This window comes from Eubalaena glacialis, chromosome 7 (genome assembly GCF_028564815.1).
Source record: "Eubalaena glacialis isolate mEubGla1 chromosome 7, mEubGla1.1.hap2.+ XY, whole genome shotgun sequence".
NCBI classification, from domain to species: Eukaryota; Metazoa; Chordata; class Mammalia; order Artiodactyla; family Balaenidae; genus Eubalaena; species Eubalaena glacialis.
This window is the reverse complement of record NC_083722.1, coordinates 105,760,700-105,786,699: the sequence shown is the minus strand read 5'-3', so window position 1 is coordinate 105,786,699 and position 26,000 is coordinate 105,760,700. Positions and strand designations below refer to the sequence as shown.

The window sequence follows — 26,000 nt, the reverse complement described above, 5'->3', positions numbered from 1 at the left end:
GAGGAGAAGGCTAAAAACATTTGGCCCCTCGGAAGTTTCCCCCCTAGGACTGTCTTGGTAGTTTTAGGCTCCTGAAGTGTAGAGTCACTACTCAAGCTTCTCCCGTTACCCATGGAGCTCTTGCTTGCGACTCTGGCCGTCTTGTCGTCTTTGCCGCCTTCTTCCCTCATGGTCATGCAATGGTGCAGCCCGGCCTCAGGTTGGGCACCATATTAGGACAAGGCGAGGCGGAGGAGCCCTTCGATCCTTCCGGTTCTGCGCCCCCCATCCTTTCTCCGGGCCCCTCCTACCTGCAGCCTTTGGGGCTCGACGGGACTAACTGCCCGGCAGAGAACCCGGCCGCCGAGTCCCGCCCCCCGGCGCCGGGCTGTTCCCTAGGGTCCGCGCGAGGCATACCCTCTCCGCCCCACCTGCAGCGGGCTCGCTTGCTGCCCGCAAACCTCCATCCTCCGAAAGACACAGGGTCTGGCCCTCGCATTCTCCCGCCCCCGCGTCAACTGCAGGGGCCCCCCACATAGCCAGTTCCGGGGCGGTTGCTCGCACCGACCGGAACTCCCCGCCCCCTCCCGTGGCCGCGGGGCCGTGGGAGGCAGCAAGGAGGAGGTAGAGGGGGCGGAGGCCGCGGTAGGGTGTTCTTAGAGGACTGGGACCCTAAAGGCGGGACATTGGGGCGATCCATGGGTGGGGCCAGCCATTAACCAGCCCCACTTTTTCTGTGCCAGGCACTGAACTGAGCTCTTGACGGGCATCATCTCTTAATCCTCAGAACATCCCAGGGAGGTAGGTACTATTGTTACCCCATTTTACAGATTCAGACTTCTTATGGGGAAACAGACTCAGGCTTCTTTTGCCCCATTTTACGGATGGTAAAACCGAGACTCAGGAGAGTTAATCAACATGTTCAGGGCTAAATAAATAGAGACTGGTCAAGCCTGAGCTTGAAGCCAGATATATCTGGCTTACCAGCCCACATACTTTACTATCCGGGGCAAAGAGAAGGGGCAGAGGTGGGGAAGGGTGAGACAAGGAGAGGATGGGAGGCACAAAGAACATTAAGATAATAAGTATGGGATGCTTGGAACTCTGGGGCTTTGCAGAACTCAGGAAGAGTGGAACTGAAGGGAAGAGCATCAGGAAGACAAGCGTAGTATATCATGGCGGTTAGGGGCACAGGCTCAAAACTATCTGGATTCAAATTGCATATTGGTAAGCTTGGACATGAACCCACCCTTACAGAGTCTCAGGTTCCTCATCTGTAAAATGGAGATGAGCATGGTCCCTGCTCATGGGGTTGGGTGAGGAATTCAATGAGAAGTCAGTAATGTGTCTGCACCTCACTTGGCACACAGTAGGTGCTCTACGAATAGGAGCTGTGCCATCACCTTGTCAGTAGGTTACTGAAGCCTGACTTTCTCCTGGATGGAAGGAGCCCTTGGGCTTTTCTTGTGCCACTTCCTCCCCCCCCCCCCCCCGCCCCATCAGTGGTCCTTTCCTCTCCAGCTCCACAGGGTCCCCTATCCTGGGCCATGAGTGAGCTGAAGGACTGCCCCTTGCAGTTCCACGACTTCAAGTCTGTGGACCACCTGAAGGTCTGTCCCCGCTACACAGCAGTGTTGGCCCGCTCTGAGGATGATGGCATCGGTATCGAGGAGCTGGACACTCTGCAGCTGGAGCTTGAGACCCTGCTTTCTTCTGCCAGCCGACGCTTGCGGGTGCTTGAGGCCGAAACCCAGGTGATACCCCACAGAGGGTACATCACCAGGGATGGACTGTGGCAAGTTATGGGTTAGCCTCATCTGCTGAGGCTTGGGTTACAGGAGCTTAGTGGGGAAGAGAGAGGCCCAAACTGGGCTTGCGTGACATGGAAAATATGCAAGAATGTGCATGATCCTCATACACTGCGAGATTTCTAACTCACTAAGCAACTAGTGACCCTCACTCCCCACAATGTTCTGGGCCCTGTGCTAGTCACTAGAGAGAGGTAATTAGGACAATTCTGGCCTTTGGGGAGCTTGCCAACTAAAGGGAAGGGGAGGTCAGACAAGTACCAGGAGAAGTGCTGTTGTGGTTAGGAGTACTGGGGGAACTGGAATGGGGAGGCCTGGATTTGAATCCTGACCTAAGCGCTTGCTAGCATTGCTATTGCCAATGCTAAATTCCAACGCTTGCAAAAGTTACCTCCTGCCTCTGAGGATCAGTTCTCCATCTGCCAAGTGGGCTGGATAATAGGACCTACCTCAGAGCTTTTGTGAGAATTAAAGACTTTTTGCAAAGGCTCAGCCCAACGTCTCATACTAAATAAGCATGTCAAACATTATTTACTGGTATGACTCTCATTATTTCTATTTATGGCATAAATATTTTCTGAGCCCTGGGTGCCAGGTGCTATGCCAGATCCTGGGGACCAGAGATGGTTAAGATGAACTTCCTGGTCTCCAATAGCTTATCATCTTCTTGAAGAGACAAGGTACTCTGTTTATTCTAGTTATGACCAAACAACACGATTGGGCCTACAGTGGAGGTACGAAGTACCAGATACTCATAGAGGAAGAAGATGCCATTTTTAACTGGACTTTAGAAGATGAATAAAATTAACTTGTGGCCCCTGGGAATCCACTGAAGCTTTTTGAGCGGGGCTGTGGCACAATCAGTTGTATTTTAGCATCTAAGAAGCTGGATAACTATTCAGAAAAGGCTTCCCAGTTGTGGTGACATTTGAAGTAAAGGTTTGCTGGGAGGCATGCTTGCTTCCACCAGAAAGTTACCATCAGCGTATTTTCCTAGAGCTAATGTGCACTGAGATGTGATCTACTTGTTTGAACTGCCTAACGCTGTGTGACCAGCTTGGGTGCTGCAGAGGTGAATCAATACAGACAAACAAGTGAATGGAATGATGAGAAATGTATGAATAAAATCCTGTGAGATGGGCACAGAAAAGGAGCTGAGTTTTGCAGGATGAGTAGGCGTTTGCTAGATAAAAAGGGGAGGGGGAGAGACTTGGAGCCTTCTTGAGTTCTAGGTCCTTATTTTTCACCGGGAGACAGAGTTGTCCTGTGTCTTCCCTTCTTCCCCTCAGTGACAGTCTCTGTGAATTTCAGATCCTCACCGACTGGCAGGATAAGAAAGGTGACCGACGATTCCTGAAGCTGGGTCGAGACCATGAGCTTGGTGCTCCCCCCAAACATGGGAAGCCCAAGAAGCAGAAACTGGAAGGGAAGGCGGGACATGGGCCGGGCCCTGGCCCTGGGCGACCCAAATCCAAAAACCTTCAGCCCAAGATCCAGGAATATGAATTCACTGATGACCCAATCGACGTGCCACGTATCCCCAAGAATGACGCCCCCAACAGGTTCTGGGCCAGGGGACATAAATGGGCCTTGGGATTCGGGTATTGGAGGCTGTGGAAGGGCCCGGGGCTTAGGCTGGTGGGGCAGGGGGCACCCCCTCAGGCTCTGCTTCTCTCTGCAGATTCTGGGCTTCGGTGGAGCCCTACTGTGCCGATATCACCAGTGAGGAGGTGCGCACGCTAGAGGAGCTACTGAAACCCCCAGAAGATGAGGCTGAACATTACAAGGTAGAGACCCCAGGCCTAGATAGACGTGATGGAGAACAAGAAGGCTCAGAGGTGCCTCAGAATCAAAGATTGCAGTGCTGTACATCATCTTCCTGCCCTGCCCTGCCTCGCCTCCCGTCTGTTCCATTAACCCACCCAGACACCCAAGTTCTAACTCTCAGCTTCCTCCCTTCTACCCCATCCAAATGGTCACCACGTCCTAAGGCATCTTCTTCAGTGAGATCCTCCCTTTTTCTCTCATCGCCATCCCCTCTGCTTTGGCTCAAGCCTTCATCAGCTTTTACCTTAACAGCCTGTTAACACTTTGTTCCCTCTAGAGCAGGGGTCCCCAAACCCGGGGCCGCGGACTGGTAGCGGGCCGCAGCCAGTTAGGAACCGGGCCGCACAGCAGGTGGTGAGCGGCGGGCAAGCGAAGCTTCATCTGCCGCTCCCCCATTGCTGACGTTACCGCCTGAGCCACCCCCCGGCCCCCCATCCCGGTCCATGGAAAAACTGTCTTCCACGAAACCGGTCCTGGTGCCAAAAAGCTTGGGGACCGCTGGTCTAGGGGGATTCTCTTTTTTTTAATATATAAAAATTTATTTTTTTTCTGATGAAAATAAAAAAGGTTCCGTTAAAGAAAATGTAGAAAATACAGAAAAGTGCTGGTGGGGAATTCTCCCATAGGTCAGCTGTCATGATCGGATGTGCTCATGACATGGCCTCCCCTGGCTCCGGTTACCTACAGAATCGAGTCCAAGCGTCTCAGCCCTTGGTGGCACAGCCCCAGTGCCCCTCTCCAGTTTCCTTGGCCACACTCCCTCTCCACTGCTGTATTTACCAGCCCTCCCAAGCACCTTGCCCTCACTCCAGGCCTACACGGGGTCCTTGCAGGTCTCTGGGCCTCTGCACATGCCCTTCTCCCCTTGGCAAACTAACACCCTTCGAGCCCCTGATCGCATGTTACCGCCACCAAAATGGCTTTGCAGATTCCCCAGCAGAAGGTTGGTCTGTCTTTTGTGCTGCCACAGCACCTGGACCTACCTCTGTCACTTCACTTGTCTGAATTTTTAAAAAATTTATCTGAAAAGGTAATCCATACAGGCAGTAACAAGTTCAAGCAATGCAAAAGATATTTTCCTCTCACTTCTGACCCTAGGATCTATAGTTCTCTCTAGAGATATCAGCTGTCAACGGAAAAGGTCCATGTACACGCACCATTCTGCACCTTACATCTTGGAAATTGTTCTGTATTGCCGTCTGTTTCAGTTCCGTACGTACCTGGCTTCCTTACTAGACTGTGAGTGTAGAGATTTTATCTCCTTTATCTCTTCTCACCTGTACCAGGCTCAGGCCTTGGCCCTGGGCTAGGTACTTGGGAAGACAGGTAAATGAAGCAACGAGGGATGAACGAAGAGCCTGTTGGCAGTCCCAAGTGCGCAGAGAGCCCCTGACACCCCAGGCACGGCTGGCCTGTATTTACTGCTTTGGGACCGGACGGGGTGTCTCCCACAGATCCCGCCCCTGGGGAAGCACTACTCCCAGCGCTGGGCACAGGAGGACCTGCTGGAGGAGCAGAAGGACGGGGCCCGGGCAGCAGCCGTGGCGGACAAGAAGAAAGGCCTCCTGGGGCCACTGACTGAACTGGACACGAAAGGTAGGCCCCTCACCTCCCTGCCCACCCCAGGCCAGGACTTGAGTCCCTAGCACTTCAGCACACCTGTCCACCCCTTCTCTGCCCGATTCAGATGTGGATGCCCTGCTGAAGAAGTCTGAGGCCCAGCACGAGCAGCCGGAAGACGGGTGCCCCTTTGGTGCCCTGACGCAGCGACTCCTGCAGGCCTTGGTGGAGGTGAGCACCCCAACCCAAAACAAGAACTGTGTTCACTCTGTTTCAATGTTTAATTTTTATTGTTTATTGCAGTACATTTTACATTTAGAAAGGTACATAGATCATAAAGGTACAGCTTGATCAGTTTTCACAAATGAGCACACTTGTACAGGTAGCCCCAGGACCACAAAAGAAGACATCATCAGTATTCTCAAAGGCCCTCTCACACCCTTCCCAGTTTTTAACCTCCCCCCAAGGTAGCCACTACTCCACAGTTACTTTTGCTGAGCGTTGGCTAAAGGCCCCGTGCAAGGGGGCTTTCTACACATCCTCTCGTTAGAGGCAAAGACAGTGGTTAACCCCATGTTACACCCAACGAGGTTGAGGCTCAAAAAAGGGAACTGTTTGCTTGAGGTCACACAGCTAATACATAGAAGCAGGACTCAAACCCCAGGTTCAGGGTCCCTTTCTTTATGCCTGCTGGCTGCCCTTAGGCATATCTCTTCACCTCTTGAGCCTCAGTTTCCTGGCTGTCTCAAACACGATAGCGTCTTTCTCTCCCACGTCTTTCTGGGCACACGTTCCAGGTTGGCTGAGGTGGGGGTAGGGGGACATCTCCGTTCCACACCATCAGACGGGGACCCCACGTATGCTGGCTTTGCTGTCTTAAACATGCACTCTGCACAAGGTCACTCCAAGTGTGATTGCCACTCCAAGCCCACAGAAAAAGAGCAAGGAGGAGTGTGTGAAGGCCGTGGCCAGCTGTGGCTCTTATCTCTTCTAATCACTTTCCACTGGAGAGAGTTCGTCAGATGACCACCCCTGACTGCAAGGGACGCTGGGAAGTGTGGTGTATCTGGGCAGCCATAAGCCCAGCTACTGTGGAAGAAAGGCGAGAATGGCTTTTGGACAGCTGGCAGCCTCTGCCACAGCATGCTTAGTGCAGCGCCTGGGGCATTGCAAACGGTTAACATACCTTAGCTCTTATTACCATTGTTGAGTGTTACCGTCACTCTTCTGTGCTCCCTTCTTTTGGTATCAGTACAAAAAAAAGAATTTTTAAAATGATCAAAGTTTTTTAGAGTCGGTTTGGGAAGACTTGCCACAGGGGGTGGGATAAGAAAAAGAAAAAGATACTTCTGGTATGTGAAGACTGTCCGTGTAGGTCAGAGGGGGGCAGGAAAATGGTAATGCTACAGCTCTTTCTCCCTCCATCCATTTCTGTGCTCTTCTAGGAAAATATTATTTCCCCCATGGAGGACTCTCCTATTCCGGACATGTCTGGAAAAGAATCGGGGGCTGACGGGGCAAGCACCTCTCCCCGCAATCAGAACAAACCCTTCAGGTGAGTGACATCCTGTCCGCACCTCACAGTCTGGCCTCTGCTTCTGTTGACTTTTGTCCATCCCAGCATGGCTGGTCTTCATTAATAGAGAGACTGAGGACATTTTGATAAAGACCAGCAGAAGTCAGATGTGCGTGCTGGGCCAGGATTTCCACATGCACAGTCTTGGTACAGGGTTTTCGTCATGGCCCTGTTCTTACTATAAACAACCTAAATGTCCACCTGGAGGAGACTGGTTGGCTAAATTGTCATAACTCCATATGATGAAATAACTTGCAACTATTAATCGTATTAGAGAAATATAGTTAACTGACACGCAAAGATGTAAACAATAGAGTGATAAGTGGAAACTGTCAGTTGTAGCACAATACAGACAATATGATCCTATTTTTACTTAAGATATATTTAAATGTTGGTACGTGGGGGGGAAAGCTAAAATAATACATTAAAAAAGTGGGAATATGTAACAAAATCTGGAATATGTATAGTATTTATATAAGAACATAAAATACATATTTTTATGTATATAACGTAATATATGGTAAGAAGATGGTAATATATATAATAGTAACAGATAACAAAATAGTGATTCTCTTTGGGTCGTTAGCATTGTAGGTTTTTCTGTATTTTATATTACATAGCATATTGATAACTGTTGCTTATGTTTACAACAAGACCAGATGTGTCTCTCTCTGTATTTTTACGTGTAGATAGATAGAGAGGCGGTGCCCAAAGAGAAAGGAAGGTGTTCACTAACCTTGGGCACCTCAGAGCGGTCCCCCCTTCAGGCTGGCCCTTGAGCTGAGCACTGCCTTTCCCTGCAGTGTGCCGCATACCAAGTCCCTGGAGAGCCGCATCAAGGAGGAGCTGATCGCCCAGGGCCTGCTGGAATCTGAGGACCGCCCTGCAGAGGACTCGGAGGACGAAGTTCTGGCGGAGCTGCGCAAACGGCAGGCCGAGCTGAAAGCGCTCAGTGCCCACAACCGCACCAAGAAGCACGACCTGCTGAGGTGAGTGTGGACAGGATGCCCGGGCCAGGGGGTGGCCAGCGAGGCCTTGGCCATGCTGGTGACCTTCCGGGAGCTTTATGACAGGCTTTCCAAACCCGGCAGGGCGTCTAAATCACCCGGAGGGCTTTGAAAAAAATGTCAGTGCCGGGCACCACCCCACTAGTTTTGTCTCAAACAGATTCTCATTCCACAGACTAGAGCTCAGGCATCTGTGACTTGCTTATTCACTTCTAATTGTGGTAAAAACAAATAACACAAAATTTACCCTCTAAACCATTTTCAAGTGTACGGTTCAGTGGTGGTAACTATATTTGCATTGTTGCGTGGTTTATTTTTTAAGTCTTTCCATGCTTATTTTCTTTTTCCCCCCGAGTTTTATTGTGAAAAATTTCACACACACAGAAAATCTGACGGAATAGTACAGTAAACACCAGTATACTCTCCATCTCAGTTTATCAACTGTTAACATTTTCTTGAGCATCTGTGATTACTACCAGCCCCTCACCAGGAACTGACCAATGTTTTAGTGCGATGTCATTCATTTTCTATTCATTCCCATCCATCTTGCCCTGCACTGGTCACAACAAGGGTGCAGGTGGTATCTGTAAGGAGATCACGGTAGTGGCTACCCTTTTATTGGGGAGATAGAGAAGCAGCCAAACTAAGTCCCCTTGCTCCTCGTAGGCAGGTGCTGTGTCTCCGCCTCACAGAGCCCCAACAGAGCAGGGCACGCTCGTTCATTTGGCCACCTCTGCCTGTCTCTTAGACGTTGTGCTGGGTTAGGAAGAGAGGCAGGGTGAAGGGCTTGCAGTCACCACGCGAGTGGTTGGTAAAGATGTGCATCATTAGAAGGAGAAGAAGTTGCTGGCAAGCTGCTAGGGTATTTAAGGATGAGGGTATACTGAGTGCCTACCATGTGCCAGGGGCTTTATGTACACCCTCTTACTTAATCTCTGCTATAGCCCAGGGAGTAGATGGTAGTTTTCCCTGTTTACCAAATGAGGAAATAAAGGCCCAGTGAAATGAGTGCTCTGCTGAAGGTCACACAGCCAATAAACAGCTAAGCTGTGACTAGAGCCCAAGGCTGAATCCAAAGCCTCTTTCTAGTTCCCTTTCAAGGGCAAGAAGAGGAAAATACAGATGAAAGAGTACTGAGGTAGGGAGGGGGAGGGGAGAGAGAGAGAAGTGGGGATGTGCAGCTATAGAAGTAATGGGCAGTGAAGGAACTAGCTTGGCTATCAGAAGGCCAGCGTGCAGCCCTCAGCCCTGCATGGGCTAGCTGCAGGGCCTTAAGCAAGGCATCTCCTGCCCTGAGCAGCAGCTTCCCCTTCTGAAAAATTAACAGGTTGGATTAGATAGATCTCTAAGTGACCTTCCAGCTCCACCATGAATTGAATTCATAGGTCAGGTTCCATTCGGAGGGGTCAGTTTGGTATCTCACTCACCTCCTGTAGACCTCAGGCTGTCTAGACCCTTAGGTTGCTCTGGAATTTGGATGCTGAAGTAAGCAGGTCTTCTGCTGGCACCAGAACACCTTTTTTTTTTCTTTCTTTTTTAAAATTTATTTATTTCATCTATTTATTTTTGGCTGCATTGGGTCTTCGTTGCGGTGCACGGGCTTTCTCTAGTTGAAGAGAGCTGCGGCTACTCTTCATTGCCTTGCACAGGCTTCTCATTGCAGTGGCTTCTCTTGTTGCAGAGCACGGGCTCTAGAGCGCAGGCTCAGTAGTTGTGGCACACAGGCTCAGTAGTTTTGGCTCACGGGCTCTAGAGCGCAGGCTCAGTAGTTGTGGCGCACGGGCTTAGTTGCTCCGCGGCATGTGGGATCTTCCCGGACCAGGGCTCGAACCCGTGTCCCCTGCATTGGCAGGTGGATTCTTAACCACTGTGCCACCAGGGAAGCCCCCAGAACACCTTTTAAAGAAGATTGTTTGGAGCAAGCCTGCCTTGATTCAGATCTCCTCCTCACTAGTTGTGGGATCTTGGGGCATTTCTTATCCTCCTTGAGCCTCAGTTTCCTCACTGGTAACATAGGAATAATAGTACCTACCTCACAAGGTTGTTAGGAGGATTAACTGAGCTGATATTTTTGAAGAGGTAGTACCTGGCACAGGGCACCATGTAAGCGTGGCTCAATTACTTTGCTTTTTGGTATGAAACGGTCCACAGGAGTGGCAGCCCTGGGTATTGGGGTGGGCTCAGTCTGGAAGAGGGAGGAGCCCTACTCTGGTGGGCTTCCCATGGCACCTGGCTGGCTGGTCCCCACAGGCTGGCAAAGGAGGAGGTGAGTCGGCAGGAGCTGAGGCAGCGGGTCCGCATGGCAGACAATGAGGTCATGGACGCCTTCCGCAAGATCATGGCTGCCCGGCAGAAGAAGCGGACCCCCACCAAGAAGGAGAAGGACCAGGCCTGGAAGACTCTGAAGGAGCGTGAGAGCATCCTAAAGCTGCTGGACGGGTAGCTCTCACCCCTGCCTCAGGCTGCCTCCCCCTGGCTTGGGAGGGGGAGGCCCACTTCCTTCTTTGGGCTGCCAGAAGCCTCAGCCTGTGGCTGCCTGTCTAACAGCGACAGTCTCTAGAAGCTGTGACCCTTCCCTGAGGTCTTTTGGCCCAGCTCTGTACAGCCAGGACACGAGAGGCCCTGCTGGGCTGGCCTGGGGCCCAGTCTCTGCTTGGTCCCCCAAGATGGGGGGGACTTCATTTCTGGGTTGTCCTCGTCCCCCTCTTCACCATCTCCCACTCCCCTACCCCTTTCACCCTCAAGGACTTCTCCCTTGTGGTTTTGTAAAGTACAAACTTAAGAATAAAGTGACTGATGTGGGTTTTTTTTAAAAGCATCCAGAATCTTTGAATGTCTGTTACTGTGGGGTAGAAAGGAACTTGTGTGGGTGGCATAGTTTAGGAGGGCATGCTTGAGGGCTCTCAGCCTGTGGCCACTCGCCTTGGTCATTCATTGAGGGAGAACTTTCTGAAGATACTTGTGGCCGCAGGTAACAGAACATCCCAGCTCAAGGTGGTTTAACAACAATGAAATGTGTTAGCTAGGGGTTTGGTGGTCCTGGGGCAGGGTGGCATCCAGGGTTGGCCAATCCAGCAACTCAGCAAGGCCATCAAGGGTCCAGGTGTCTCCACACTCCCACGGTGTCAGCTTTTGCCTAAAGTAGGGTCCCTTCCAGCTGTGCAGTGGCAGCCAGTAGCAGCTGATGGAGGCCAAATGCTTCCTCATCTCTGTCCTGCACGAGAGAGGGCAGGAAGGCGCCAGCTGGCTTCCATGCCCACCCAAAAGAGCAAGAAGCCTTTCCCAGACACCCTTATGTTTCACCAGCCCAAACTAGGTCCTACGTGCCCATTCTTGAACCAGTCACTGGCAAGGGATGACTCTAATGGGTTTAAACTACTCTCCGTGAAAATGGAGTCAGCTTTCCCACTAAGCCTAAGGCAGTGGGGAGACAAGGTGGAACACAACAAAGATCTGAAGAGGAAGGGGAAATGGATGCTGGATAGGCCACCAAGAGCGTCCCTTCCACAGCCCCGGTTAGGAAGCTAGGCCTGGGGTCACAAATGAATAAATACACTCTTGTCCCTGCCTCCAGTTGTTCCCAAACTATGGTGTCAGAGAGTCGGAGAATAATTTGCAATTTACTGTGGGAAGGCTGAGGTCCACGTGGAGGAGGGGAGGGGAAGGTTCCCTGAGGAAGTGACCTATGAACTGAGCCGTAAAGAAGGATGGCCAGGACGGCCAACATTCTTGTATGCCCAGCACCTCTCCTATTGGAGAACTGTCCCTTCCCCGTTCCATGTAGCTTTGTGGGGCTGTCAAACTCGTGGACACACGACCCTAGCTTGGCCAATCTCAGTCCACCATCCCTCTAGCCACAATGATTGATCCAAAGAGTGGGCATGTGACCCAAGCTGGGCCATCAGAGGCCTTCCATAAGATTGCTCTATGGATGCAGAAAGAAAGGAGGATTTCTCTTCTTTTATATGAAAAACCATAAAATATAAGCTTGAACCACCCAGTAACCCATTTTCCTGCCACATGGAAGAGTCTGCCTGAGAATAAAGCCAATACAGAGAAGCAGAGCCAGGAGATGGAGAAGACAGAGCGCTCATGATGTAGCCGGAGCCCTGGATCCTCCATTGGAGTTCAGTTATATCCACCCACAAATGCTTCTTTTGGCTTAAGCTAGTTTACTTTGCAGCTGTCATTTGTCAGCTGAAGAAGACCTAATAAAAGCGGATTTTGGCAAAAAGAAGGGTGGAGTAGGGTCCTGTGAGAAAGGACAGCGTGAGGATCTGCCTCCTGCTACGTGGCAGTGGGGGAGGCGTGGGGGTCGGGTGGCGCGGCTGCAGATTTTTGGTGACCCACTGACCCTAGCTTGTGTACAGCCTTCTCAGAAAAAACACCCACACTTAATTTCTAAAATTAAGTGCTCAGTAAATTCAGTCCTTTACAAGGCACTGTTAAACTCGTTAAGCTACTGAATCTTCTCAACTATCCCTCATGGTAGGTACTAATAACATCCCACTCACAGATGAGGAAGCTAAGTCAGGAGTTTACATGTGTTGCTTGCTCAAACAATTGATTAGTGGTTGAGCCAGGTTTCAAGCTCAGTTCATCTGACTTGCGCACAGAGCCTCTTTATTACACAACACATCAGGGCCCCACTTCCTTACAGTCTGTGAATGGTACTTCCAGGCTCAGGCAGTGCACAACCTGTGCAGCCATACATGGCAGCCCTGCCTACAGACCCCCTGTTCTTAATTCACTACTCATTTCCATGTCCACTAGACCAGACCATAAGTATGGTAGGCGTTGTTAGTAGAGTGTTCCAGGAACAGAGACAGATTTGTGGAGGAGGTAGGATGGCAGCTGAGGTCCCATAATTAGGTAGAATTGTGAGAGAGGAAGGTAGATATTATAAATAGAAGGAAAAACCCTAGAAGAGTGACTGGGCCTGATTCATTAGGGAAAAAACTTAACTTTCTCATCAGTTGTGAGAATTCTAGTTATTCTATTTATTCTCTATTGTACACCTACTATCTGCCTAGTACTGTGCTGGGCCCTTTACTCCCATGTCTTATTTGATGCTCGCCACACATCTGCAAGGTGAGTAGTAACATCCCTACCCTGCAGAGTAGGACATCAAGGCTCAAAAAGGTTCACTGCCTTCTGAGGCTACACAGCCTTGGTGCAGGAACAGTTACCACCATGATAGCACCATCCCTGACAGCGTTGACAACCACAGCAGGACAGGGAGTCCCTTCTTATGGACATACCCATGTCCGCTGGAGCCAAAGAAGGCTTCCTTTATGGGGTTTGGAGAAAGCTGGGTTCCCTGTGATGAGGGGGAGATTAGTTCCAGCACCTCAAGGTTCCAATTTTATTTGTTTATTATTTTATTTTTTGGCCGCACCCCACGGCTTGCAGGATCTTAGTTCCCTAACCAGGGATTGAACCTGGCCCCAGCAGTGAAAGTGTGGAGTCCTAACCACTGGACCTCCAGGGAATTCCCTAGGCTCCAATTTTAATTTGAAACAATATTGACACCTTATCACCAGTTTGGTGAAAAAGTCTTCTGTGTCTTGGCCCTGAAAATCATCCACCAGCATCGTTTACCTGAGTCCCAAATGCCTTACAACTGACTTTCAGAAACACCAGGGTGGGTGAGAACAGGATTGGGTAGAGGTTAAGCCCTGGCATAGGGAACATGACCCAGCATGGGTCCCGAGGCCAGTTCTGCGGAAGTGACTGGTGGATGCTGGGTCCCAGGTGACTTCTGCTAGGAAGGAAGCAATGGGAGACTTCCCTGGTGGCGCAGTGGTTAAGAATCTGCCTGCCAATGCAGGGGACACGGGTTCGAGCCCTGGTCCAGGAAGATCCCACATGCCGCGGAGCAACTAAGCCCATGTGCCACAACTACTGAAGCCTGCGTGCCTAGAGCCCATGCTCCTCAACAAGAGAAGCCACCGCAATGAGAAGCCCGAGCACCGATAGACAGATAGATAGATAGATAGATAGATAGATAGATAAATAAATAAATGAATGAATGAATGAATGAATAAAAAAGAAGGAGGGGTTCCCTGGTGGCCTAGTGGTTAGGATTCTGGGCTTTCACTATCGTGGCCTCGGTTCAATCCCTGGTGGGGGAACTGAGATCCTGCAGGCCACGGGGCACAGCCAAAAAAAAAAAGAAAAAGAAAGGAAGGAAGCAATGGCTGGAACTTTGTGGAAAAATGGTCAGAGGGTAAACTCCTTTCCTGATCTGTGACTGAGGACTCAAAGGAGAGAACCAAGCACAAATGGACCATAACTCACTTGTTCGTGTATTAACTCACTCATCATTTCTTCTCTTCACTCACCTCATTGATTTATTCACTCCATCTACCTGCCTCCTTTTCCTCATTCATTCTTTGGTTTCCTTACTCAGGGACCCTGTTACCGTGGCTAAGAGCTATGTAGGTGACTAAGGCTTCAGAGATGGGGAGGCAGCTGGGCAGACAACCAACACACAAGGCAATAAAAGCAATAACAGAAGAATGTACAAAATGTGTAGGGACCCGGGACAGAGACTGGTTTAACAACAGCTTAGAGGGTCAGGAAGCCTTTGGGGAGGATGTGGAAAGGAGGCTGCCGATCAGAAGATATTCCAGACAAAAGGAACAGCAAGGCACAAAGGTGCGAACAGCTTGCCTGCGTAGAGAGAGGTAAGAACTTCAGTGTGGCTGGAGCCCTGGGTGTGTGGAGGGGGAGGGAAGGATGAGAGATGAGGTGGAAAGTAGGTTGAGACCAGGCTGGAATAGCCTTTGCATGGCAGGTTAAGGAGCACTGGTTTTATTCTTGAGGTCAAGGGTCCTCAAAGTGTGCTTCCTGAACCAGCAACATCAGCATCACCTGAGAACTTAATAAAGATGCAAATTCTCAGGGGCCAGACCTACCCAGTCAGTAGGGCTACAGGTGGGGCCCAGCTGTCTCTGTTTTAGCATGCCCTCCAGCTGATTCCTAATGCATTGTACAGTTTGGGCATCACTTTCCTAGGTAGTATGGAGCCAGGGTTGGTTTGTGACCAGGGCAGTGGCATAATAACACTCTGAAATAGAAAGTACTCTGATAGCAGCATGGAAGCTGTACTGAATAGAGGGGGTGAGGGTGAAATTGGGGCAGACGGGAGTGCAATCATGTGCAAAGAAATACATCTGAGGGACTTCCCTGGTGGCACAGTGGTTAAGAATCCACCTGCCAATGCAGGGGACACGGGTTCGAGCCCTGGTCCAGGAAGATCCCACATGCCTCGGAGCAACTAAGCCCATGTGCCACAACTACTGAAGCCCGCGCACCTAGAGTCCAGGCTCCACAACAAGAGAAGTCACTGCAATGAGAAGCCTGCGCACTGCAACGAAGAGTAGCCCCCGCTCTCCGCAACTAGAGAAAGACCGCACAGCTACGAAGACCCAACGCAGCCATAAATAAATAAATAAATAAATAAAAGAAATAAATACATCTGAGATGGCGGACGTGGCAGAAACTGGTAGATGTCCTTCCAAATCTGTTCTCCCTTTCTTCTATAGTAACAGAACTCCTGATTTTTAGCTGGACATGTGCCTCTGAAAGACTAAATATCCCAGCCTCCTTTGCAGTGAGGTGTGATCACGTAACTGAGTTTTGGCTGACAGGATGTGAGTGGAAGAGATGTGTGTCACTATGAGGTCTTGGTCCCAGTGCGTGTGCCCTCCATGTCCCCCTCCTCCCCTGGCTGGGATGAGGCATGGTGGCCACTCATCTTGAAACATGTGGTCAAAGACACCATAGGAACAGCTGAGCAATAAAATAAGAAGCTAGGGTCCCTCTTACCTTGTAGTCATCGTACCAGCCTGAGACTGCTGTGGCCAGATTGTTATACACTTCTATTTTATTTAAGTCACAATTATTTTGGGTGTCTCTTAGAGAAACCAAACCTATATTCTAGTTGATACAGTGAGTAGGTGGCATGCCAAGCCCTCTTTTCAAACTATACCTGCTTCTGTCTCTTCCCTTCTTCTCCTCTTTCTTTTTCAAAAGAATTTGAGAAAACTTATAACTGAGGGTGTGTCTCATGAGTTTCATAAAATACAAATATAAAGTTAAGCCCATCTGATTTAATGGAGTCGCTGTCATTAAGCATTAGATTTAGCTCTAAGCTCCCTGGAAGCTAAGGCGAAAAATGGAAATATGATGAATCAGTCTCAGAACATTTGATATCAGAGTAAAGGGCATCTCCCAGTTTTCAGGACAAAAATTCTAATAATTTGTCATGCTGGAGAAATTTCTCAACTGGAGTCATATGTTGATAAGATTCTCCATAAATTTGGCAGCAAAAGGAGACTGAGTTTCACATGGTGATTTCTTATCACAACCTTTGATGAAAGCTCAGAGCCTATTGTTAAAACAACTCTGGGAGGACGGTTATGCAAGGGAAAAAGCTAGGGTGATGCCCAGCACTGTACATGAATTTGATCCTCTCAACAAGCTACGTCAAAGCAGGTAATATTATTACACTTATTTTACAGATGAGGAAACTAGAATACAGAAAGGGGAAGGGCCAGATCAGAGAGTTGGTGGTGAGCCAGTTTTGTAAGGCAGGTCTTAGACTCTAGAGGCCCTTACACGTCCCTCTCTAGGGCCTACCAGCACCCTCACATACAAAATTGTAGGTACTGTGGGCTGAGAATCAGAGAAAAGCACAACAATCATTGCCCCAGACGGAGGGCAGGGGGGAAGATGGGGGAGTAGAAGGACATGCGCACACTTCCTCTTGCGAGAGAACTGGAATCACAACTAACTGCTGAACAATCATCGACAGCAAGACACCAGAACTCACCAAAAAAGATACCCCCCATCCAAAAACAAAGGAGAAGCCGCAATGAGAGAGGCATAAGAGGGGCGCAATCACAATAAACTCAAATCCCATAACTGCTGGGTGGTTGACTCACAAACTGGAGAACACTTATACCACATAAGTCCACCCACTGGAGTGAAGGTTCTGAGCCCCACGTCAGGCTTCCCAACCTGGGGGTACGGCAACGGGAGGAGGAATTCCTAGAGAATCAGACTTTGAAGGCTAGTGGGATTTGATTGCAGGACTTCGACAGGACTGGGGGGAAACAGAGACTCCACTCTTCGAGAGCACACACAAAGTAATACGCACATCGGGACCCAGGGGAAGAAGCAGTGACCCCATAGGAGACTGAACCAGACCTATCTGCTAGTGTTGGAGGGTCTTCTGCAGAGGCGGGGGGTGGCTGTGGCTCACCGTGGGGACAAGGACACTGGCAGCAGAAGTTCTGAGAAGTACTCCTTGGCGTGAGCCCTCCCAGAGTCCGCCATTAGCCCCACCAAAGAGCCGCATAGGCTCCAGTGTTGGGTTGCCTCAGGCCAAACAACCAACAGGGAGGGAACCCACCCCACCCATCAGCAGACAAGTGGATTAAAGTTTTATTGAGCTCTGCCCACCAGAGCAACACCCAGCTCTACCTACCACCAGTCCCTCCCATCAGGAAACTTGTACAAGCCTATTAGATAGCCTCATCCACCAGAGGGCAGACAGCAGAAGCAAGAAGAACTACAATCCTGCAGCCTGTGGAAGAAAAACCACATTCACAGAAAGATAGACAAGATGAAAAGGCAGAGGGCTATGTACCAGATGAAGGAACAAGATAAAACCCCAGAAAAACAACTAAATGAAGTGGAGATAGGCAACCTTCCAGAAAAAGAATTCAGAATTATGATAGTGAAGATGATCCAGGACCTCAGAAAAAGAATGGAGGCAAAGATGGAGAAGATGCAAGAAATGTTTAACAAAGACCTAAAAGAATTAAAGAACAAACACCTAGAAGAATTAAAGAACAAACAAACAGACATGAACAATACAATAACTGAAATGAAAAATACACTAGAAGGAATCAATAGCAGAATAACTGAGGCAGAAGAACGGATAAGTGACCTGGAAGACAGAATGGTGGAATTCACTGCTGTGGAACAGAATAAAGAAAAAAGAATGAAAAGAAATGAAGACAGCCTAAGGGACCTCTGGGACAACATTAAACACAACAACATTCGCATTATAGGGGTCCCAGAAGGAGAAGAGAGAGAGAGAAAGGACCCGAGAAAATATTTGAAGAGATCATATTCGAAAACTTCCCTAACATGGGAAAGGAAATAGCCACCCAAGTCCAGGAAGCGCAGAGAGTCCCAGGCAGGATAAACCCAAGGAGAAACACGCTGAGACACATAGTAATCAAATTGACAAAAATTAAAGAAGAAGAAAAATTATTGAAAGCAGCAAGGGAAAAACGACAAATAACATACAAGGGAACTCCCATAAGGTTAACAGCTGATTTCTCAGCAGAAACTCTACAAGCCAGAAGGGAGTGGCATGACACATTTAAAGTGATGAAAGGGAAGAACCTACAACCAAGATTACTCTACCCCGAAAGGATCTCATTCAGATATGACGGAGAAATCAAAAGCTTTACAGACAAGCAAAAGCTAAGAGAATTCAGCACCACCAATCCAGCTCTACAACAAATGCTAAAGGAACTTCTCTAAGTGGGAAACACAAGAGAAGAAAAGGACCTACAAAAACAAACCCATAACAATTAAGAAAATGGTAATAGGAACATACATATCGATAATTACCTTAAACAAGAATGGATTAAATGCTCCAACCAAAAGACACAGGCTCGCTGAATGGATACAAAAACAAGACCCGTATATATGCTGTCTACAGAAGACGCACATCAGACCTAGGGACACGTACAGACTAAAAGTGAGGGGATGGAAAAAGATGTTCCATGCAAATGGAAATCAAAAGAAAGCTGGAGGAGCAATACTCATATCAGATAAAATAGACTTTAAAATAAAGAATGCTACAAGAGACAAGGAAGGACACTACATAATGATCAAGGGATCAATCCAAAAGGAAGATATAACAATTATAAATATATATGCACCCAACATGGGAGCACCTCAATACATAAGGCAACTGCTAACAGCTCTAAAGGGGGAAATCGACAGTAACACAATAATAGTGGGGGACTTTAACACCTCACTTACACCAATGGACAGATCATCCAAACAGAAAATTAATATGGAAACACAAGCTTTAAATGACACAACAGACCAGATAGATTAAATTGATATTTATAGGACATTCCATCCAAAAACAGCAGATTACACTTTCTTCTCAAGTACACATGGAACATTCTCCAGGAAAGATCACATCTTGGGTCACAAATCAAGCCTCAGTAAATTTAAGAAAATTGAAATCATATCAAGCATCTTTTCTGACCACAACGCTATGAGATTAGAAATCAATTACAGGGGAAAAACGTAACAAACACAAACACATGGAGGCTAAACAATACGTTACTAAATAACCAAGAGATCACTGAAGAAATCAAAGAGGAAATCAAAAAATACCTAGAGACAAATGACAATGAAAACACGACGATCCAAAACCTATGGGACGCAGCAAAAGCGGTTCTAAGAGGGAAGTTTATAGCAATACAAGCCTACCTCAAGAAACAAGAAAAATCTCAAATAAACAATGTAACCTTACACCTAAAGGAACTAGAAAAAGAAGAACAAACAAAACCCAAAGTCAGTAGAAGGAAAGAAATCATAAAGATCAGAGCAGAAATAAATGAAATAGAAACAAAGAAAACAATAGAAAGATCAATAAAACTAAAAGCTGGTTCTTTGAGAAGACAAAATTGATAAACCATTAGCCAGACTCATCAAGAAAAAGAGGGAGAGGACTCAAATCAATAAAATTAGAAATAAAAAAGGAGATGTTACAACAGACACCACAGAAATACAAAGCATCCTAAGAGACTACTACAAGCAACTCTACGCCAATAAAATGGACAGCCTGGAAGAAATGGACAAATTCTTAGAAAGGTATAACCTTCCAAGACTGAACCAGGAAGAAACAGAAAATATGAACAGACCAATCACAAGGAAGGAAATTGAAACTGTGATTAAAAATCTTCCAACAAACAAAAGTCCAGGACCAGATGGCTTCACAGGCGAATTCTATCAAACATTTAGAGAAGAGCTAACACCCATCATTCTCAAACTCTTCCAAAAAATTGCAGAGGAAGGAACACTCCCAAACTCATTCTATGAGGCCACCATCACCCTGATACCAAAACTAGACAAAGATACTACAAAAAAAGAAAATTACAGACCAATATCACTGAAGAATATAGATGCAAAAATCCTCAACAAAATAATAGCAAACAGAATCCAACAACACATTAAAAGGATCATACACCATGATCAAGTAGGATTTATCCCAGGGATGCAAGGATTCTTCAATATACGCAAATCAATCAATGTGATACACCACATTAACAAACTGAAGAAGAAAAACCATATGATCATCTCAATAGATGCAGAAAAAGCTTTTGACAAAATTCAACACCCATTTATGATAAAAACTCTCCAGAAAGTGGGCATAGAGGGAACTTACCTCAACATAATAAAGGCCATATATAACAAACCCACAGCAAACATCATTCTTAATGGTGAAAAACTGAAAGCATTTCCTCTAAGATCAGGAACAAGACAAGCATGTCCACTCTCACCACTATTATTCAACATAGTTTTGGAAGTCCTAGCCACAGCAATCAGAGAAGAAAAAGAAATAAAAGGAATACAAATTGGAAAAGAAGAAGTAAAACTGTCACTGTTTGCAGATGACATGATACTATACATAGAGAATCCTAAAGATGCCACCAGAAAACTAGTAGAGCTAACCAATGAATTTGGTAAAGTTTCAGGATACAAAATTAATGCACAATGGACTTGAGGACACGGGGAGGGGGAAGCGTAAGCTGAGACGAAGTGAGAGAGTGGCATGGACTTTAATATACTACCAAATGTAAAATAGATAGCTAGTGGGAAGCAGCCACATAGCTCAGGGAGATCAGCTCAGTGCTTGGTGACCACCTAGAGGGGTGGGATAGGGAGGGTGGGAGGGAGGCAGACGCAAGAGGGAGAAGATATGGGGATATATGTATATGTATAGCTGATTCACTTTGTTATAAAGCAGAAACTAACACATCATTGTAAAGCAATTATACTCCAATAAAGATGTTAAAAAACAAACAAAAAAACCAAAATTAATGCACAGATATCTCTTGCATTCCTATACACTAATGATGTAAAATCTGAATGAGAAATTAAGGAAACACTCCCATTTACCACTGCAACAAAAAGAATAAAATACCTAGGAATAAACCTACCTAGGGAGACAAAAGACCTGTATGCAGAAAACTACAAGACACTGATGAAAAAAATTATAGATGATACAGACAGATGGAGAGATATACCATGTTCTTGGATTGGAAGAATCAATATTGTGAAAATAACTATACTACCCAAAGCAATCTACAGATTCAGTGCAATCCCTATCAAATTACCAATGGCATTTTTTACAGAACTAGAACAAAAAATCTTAAAAATTTGTATGGAGACAGAAAAGACCCCGAAGAGCCAAAGCAGTTTTGAGGGAAAAAAACGGAGCTGGAGGAATCAGACTCCCTGACTTCAGACTATACTACAAAGCTACAGTAATCAAGACAATATGGCACTGGCACAAAAACAGAAACATAGATCAATGGAACAGGATAGAAAGCTCAGAGATAAACCCATGCACATATGGTCAACTAATCTATGACAAAGGAGGCAAGGATATACAATGGAGAAAAGACAGTCTCTTCAATAAGTGGTGCTGAGAAAACTGGACAGCTACATGTAAAAGAATGAAATTAGAATACTCCCTAACACCATACACAAAAAATAAACTCAAAATGGATTAGAGACCTAAATGTTAAGACTGGACACTCTAAAACTCTTAGAGGAAAACATAGGAAGAACACTCTTTGACATAAATCACAGCAAGATCTTTTTTGATCCACCTCCTAGAGTAATGGAAATAAAAACAAAAATAAACAAATGGGACCTAATGAAACTTAAAAGCTTTTTCAAAGCAAAGGAAACTACAAACAAGATGAAAAGACAACCCTCAGAACGGGAGAAAATATTTGCAAACGAATCAACGGACAAAGGATTAATCTCCAAAATATATAAACAGCTCATGCAGCTCAATATTAAAAAAAAAAACAACCCAATCAAAAAATGGGCAGAAGGGGCTTCCCTGGTGGTGCAGTGGTTGAGAATCTGCCTGCCAATGCAGGGGACACGGGTTTGAGTCCTGGTCTGGGAAGATCCCACATGCCGCGGAGCAACTAGGCCCGTGAGCCACAACTACTGAGCCTGCGCGTCTGGAGCCTGTGCTCTGCAACAAGAGAGGCCGCAATAATGAGAGGCCCGCGTACTGCGATGAAGAGTGGCCCCCACTTGCCGCAACTAGAGAAAGCCCTCGCACAGAAACGAAGACCCAACACAGCCATAAATAAATAAATTAAAAAAAAAAAAAAAAAAAGGGCAGAAGACCTAAATAGACATTTCTCCAAAGAAGACATACAGATGGCCAAGAAGCACAAGAAAAGCTGCTCAGCATCACTAATTATTAGAGAAATGCAAATCAAAACTACAGTGAGGTATCACCTCACACCAGTTAGAATGGGCATTATCAGAAAATCTACAAACAACAAATGCTGGAGAGGGTGTGGAGAAAAGGGAACCCTCTTGCACTGTTGGTGGGAATGTAAATTGATACAGCCACTATGGAGAACAGTATGGAGGTTGCTTAAGAAACTAAAAATAGAATTACCGTATGATCCAGCAATCCCACTACTGGGTATATACCCAGAGAAAACCATAATTCAAAAAGACACATGCACCCCAATGTTCATTGCAGCACTATTTACAATAGCCAGGTCATGGAAGCAACCTAAATGCCCATCGACAGACAAACGGATAAAGAAGATGTGGTACATATATACAATGGAATACCATTGTATTACCATCAATTTACGAGCTGTGAAATATTACATCTGGTAGATGTACTTTATGTTTTTCAATCATTCCCTTCTTGGTGATTTCTTGTAAATTTTCCTGTTATAAAAATATTTCTTCAAACATCTTGGCGCGTATATCTTTGTCCTAATTTAGGATTATTTCCCTGAAATTGATTCCCAGAAGAGAAATTCCTGGGTCAAAAGACCTGGGCATTATTTCTTTTTTTAAATAAATTTATTTATTTATTTATTTTTGGCTGCGTTGGGTCTTCATTGCTGCGTGCAGGCTTTCTCTAGTTGCGGCGTGTGGGGGCTACTCTTTGTTGTGGTGTGCGGGCTTCTCACTGCGGTGGCTTCTCTTGTTGTGGAGCACGGGCTCTAGGTGCGCAGGCTTCAGTAGTTGTGGCGTGCAGGCTCAGCAGTTGTGGCTCGCGGTCTCTAGAGCGCAGGGTCAGTAGCTGTGGTGCATGGGCTTAGTTGCTCCGAGGCATGTGGGATCTTCCTGGACCAGGGCTCAAACCCGTGTCCCCTACATTGGCAGGCGGATTCTTAACCACTGCACCACCAGGGAAGTCCCAGGCCTGGATATTATTTAAGCCTTTGATACATACTGCCAAATTGCTTTCCAAAAGAAAGATTTTTAGCAAGTCATTTTCCCACCAGAAATGTAGAAGTATCCATTGCTCACACTAACACCAGCTTTTGGGGTTACCAGTTTTTTTAAACTTTATATTTGAGAGGGTATAAATGGCTTCTTTTAGTTTGTACTTCCTTAACTACTTGTGAGGTAGAGAATGTTCCATGTTCATTGTGTTTCATCTGTCTCCTTTGACCATTTATTGGGTTCTTAGTCTGTTATCAATTTTATGTTCTTTACATAATGGAAATATTAACCCATTGTCTGTAAAACATTTCCCCAGTCTGAAGTTTGCCTTCTACTGTTAGTTATGATTTTGGAATAAAGTAGGGTTTTTTTTTTTTTTTTTTTGGTTTGTTTCCAAAAACAGAAGTTAAGAATGTTTTTATGTTTGTGATGCAACAGACAAGGGCTTAATTTCCAAAATATACGAACAGCTCATACCACTCAAAAACTAAAAAACAAACAACCCAATCGAAAAATGAGAAGACCTAAATAGACATTTCTCCAAAGAAGAAATACAAATGGCCAATAGGCACATGAAAATATGCTCAACATCATTATTAGAGAAATACAAATCAAAACCACAATGAGGCACCACCTCACACTGGTCAGAATGGCCATCATTAAAACGCTACAAATAACAAATGCTGGAGAGGGTGTGGAGGAAAGGGAACCCTCCTACACTGTTGGTGGGAATGTAAGTTGGTGCAGCCACTATGGAGAACAGAATGGAGGTTCCTCAGAAAACTAAAAATAGAGCTACCATATAATCCAGCAATCCCACTCCTGAGCATATATCCAGACAAAACTCTAATCCAAAAAGATACAGGCACCCCTATGTTCACTGCAGCACTATTCACAATAGCCAAGACATGGAAACGACCTAAATGTCCTTCTACAGATGACTGGATAAAGAAAATGTGGTACCTATATACAATGGAATACTACTCAGCCATAAAAAAGAACGAAATAATGCCATTTGTAGCAACATGGGTGCAACTAGAGATGATCATACTAAGTGAACCAAGTCAGACAGAGAAAGACAAATAACCATATGGTATCACTTACGTGTGGAATCTAAAATATGACACAAGGAACTCCCTGGTGGTCCAGTGGTTAGAACTTGGCACTTTCACTGCTGTGGCTCAGGTTCGATCCCTGGTCGGGGAACTAAGATCCTGCAAGCCATGCAGCATGGCCAAAAAATAAATAAATAAATAAGATAAAATATGACACGAAATGAACCCATCTACGAAGCAGAAACAGACTCACAGACATAGAGGACAGATTTGCGGTTGCCAACAGGGAGGGGGTTGGGGGAGGGATGGGGTGGAGGCTGGGGTTAGCAGATGTAAGCTATTATATATGGAATGGATAAACTCAAGGTCCTACTGTATAGCACAGAGAATTATATTTAGTATCCTATGATAAACCGTAATGGAAAAGAATATAAAAAAAGAATGTGTATATATACATGTACATATACATATATATATATATATATATATGTATAGGCGAATCATTTTGCTGTACAGCCGAAATTAACATAACATTGTAAATTAACTATACTTCAATTAAAAAAAGAATGTTTTTATATTTGTAAAGAAACCTGTCCATCTTTTCCTTGTGATTTCTTCCATTTTTCTCTAATCTTAAAAGATCATTCACTCATCTAATGGCTAATTTTCTGTTGGATTCAAGAATTGATGGAGGGACTTCCCTGGTGGTCCAGTGGCTAAGACTTCGAACTCCCAATGCAGGGGGCCCAGGTTTGATCCCTGGTCAGGGAACTAGATCCCACATGCTGTAACTAAGAGTTCGCATGCCGCAACTAAAGATCCTGCACGCTGCAACTAAAGATCCCACATGCCTCAACTAAGACCTGGTGCAGCCAAAGAAAGAAAGAAAGAAAGAAAGAATAATAAAAGAATTGATGGAGATGTCTGAGTTGTTTTGTCATTTTTTAATAACAAAAGAGAGAAGAGGATTATTTCCTTTACTTTTTTTTTTTCATATATTTGACTTTCCTTGACTTTTTCAGTACCTTGAAATATGCTCACTGGAAGTGGGGGCTGTAGGAGGAAGTGTGTATATGTATACACATCAAAAAAAGTCTGGAAGAATATGTACCAAAACATATTAACACTGTTTTTTTTCTGACTGATGGGAGCAGGGCTGGGATGGATTTGTTAGTTGTGCCTGCCCAGCACTACTATTTCCTTTGGGCAAGATAGCCATCTTCATTCCCTGTGACTTTGGTGTGGCTGCCCATGACAATACACTTACCCTGTATAGTACCTTATTCCTCTGGCAACAGTTCTGGGGGTAAAGGCATAGGCATGTCACTCCAGCAGAGCCCATCGGAGTCCTTCCCTGAGACTGATACATGAAACTGGGTGTAGCTCCTATTTTGCTGGGTTCAGTTGGAAAGTTGGGGCTGCCTCACACCATGCTTCCTGCCAGGTAGAGGAGATCACTCTGTAGAGGAAAGGAAGCCAAAGTGTAAAGAAAAATCGAGACAAGGAGAGATAAGAGAAAGCAAATCCTCCAAGTACTGTGTCTCCAGTTCCAGTCTCACACCCTGATCCATGGTGTTCCTCTTTCAATCTTGCCTCAGCTATTGTGAGCCATAGGCTCCTCTTTGGTGAAGCTGGC

General features: G+C 46.3%; 1 protein-coding gene and 1 long non-coding RNA gene across 9 annotated transcripts in view; one reads left to right on the top strand and one right to left on the bottom strand.

The window, feature by feature from the left end:
• Positions 1-210: 210 nt before the first annotated feature.
• On the top strand, positions 211-10,575 carry TADA3 (transcriptional adaptor 3). Of its 4 annotated transcripts, none has more exons than XM_061197230.1 (10): positions 211-463; positions 723-780; positions 1,501-1,733; positions 3,099-3,349; positions 3,469-3,574; positions 5,069-5,210; positions 5,302-5,405; positions 6,620-6,729; positions 7,554-7,739; positions 10,008-10,575. In XM_061197230.1, the coding sequence occupies exons 3-10, from the start codon at positions 1,527-1,529 to the stop codon at positions 10,198-10,200; spliced, it is 1,299 nt and encodes a 432-aa protein (XP_061053213.1). In that variant the 5' UTR covers positions 211-463; positions 723-780; positions 1,501-1,526; the 3' UTR covers positions 10,201-10,575. The 4 variants fall into 4 exon arrangements, with proteins under 4 accessions (XP_061053213.1, XP_061053211.1, XP_061053212.1 ...); XM_061197228.1 differs by having other exon boundaries at positions 211-603; XM_061197229.1 differs by having other exon boundaries at positions 211-624.
• The window catches only part of LOC133095568 (uncharacterized), a 22,446-nt gene continuing 1,922 nt past the window's right edge, over positions 5,477-26,000 (bottom strand). For 2 of the 5 annotated variants that reach the window (XR_009701634.1, XR_009701632.1), the window contains exons 3-4: positions 25,632-25,823; positions 7,329-10,971 (exon numbers count right to left, since the gene is read on the bottom strand). This is a non-coding gene — a long non-coding RNA (uncharacterized LOC133095568). Of the gene's footprint in view, positions 6,264-7,328; positions 10,972-22,950; positions 23,235-24,413; positions 24,524-25,631; positions 25,824-26,000 lie in introns of those variants that run through there. The other 3 variants (XR_009701636.1, XR_009701633.1, XR_009701635.1) reach the window with 3 other exon arrangements.

Coding starts and splice junctions, on each gene's coding strand:
- TADA3 (XM_061197230.1), top strand. CDS start 1,527: ATGAGTGAGCTGAAGGACTGCCCCTTGCAGTTCCACGACTTCAAGTCT. Junction 3,350..3,468: donor AAGAATGACGCCCCCAACAG/GTTCTGGGCCAG, acceptor TTCTCTCTGCAG/ATTCTGGGCTTCGGTGGAGC. Junction 3,575..5,068: donor ATGAGGCTGAACATTACAAG/GTAGAGACCCCA, acceptor TGTCTCCCACAG/ATCCCGCCCCTGGGGAAGCA.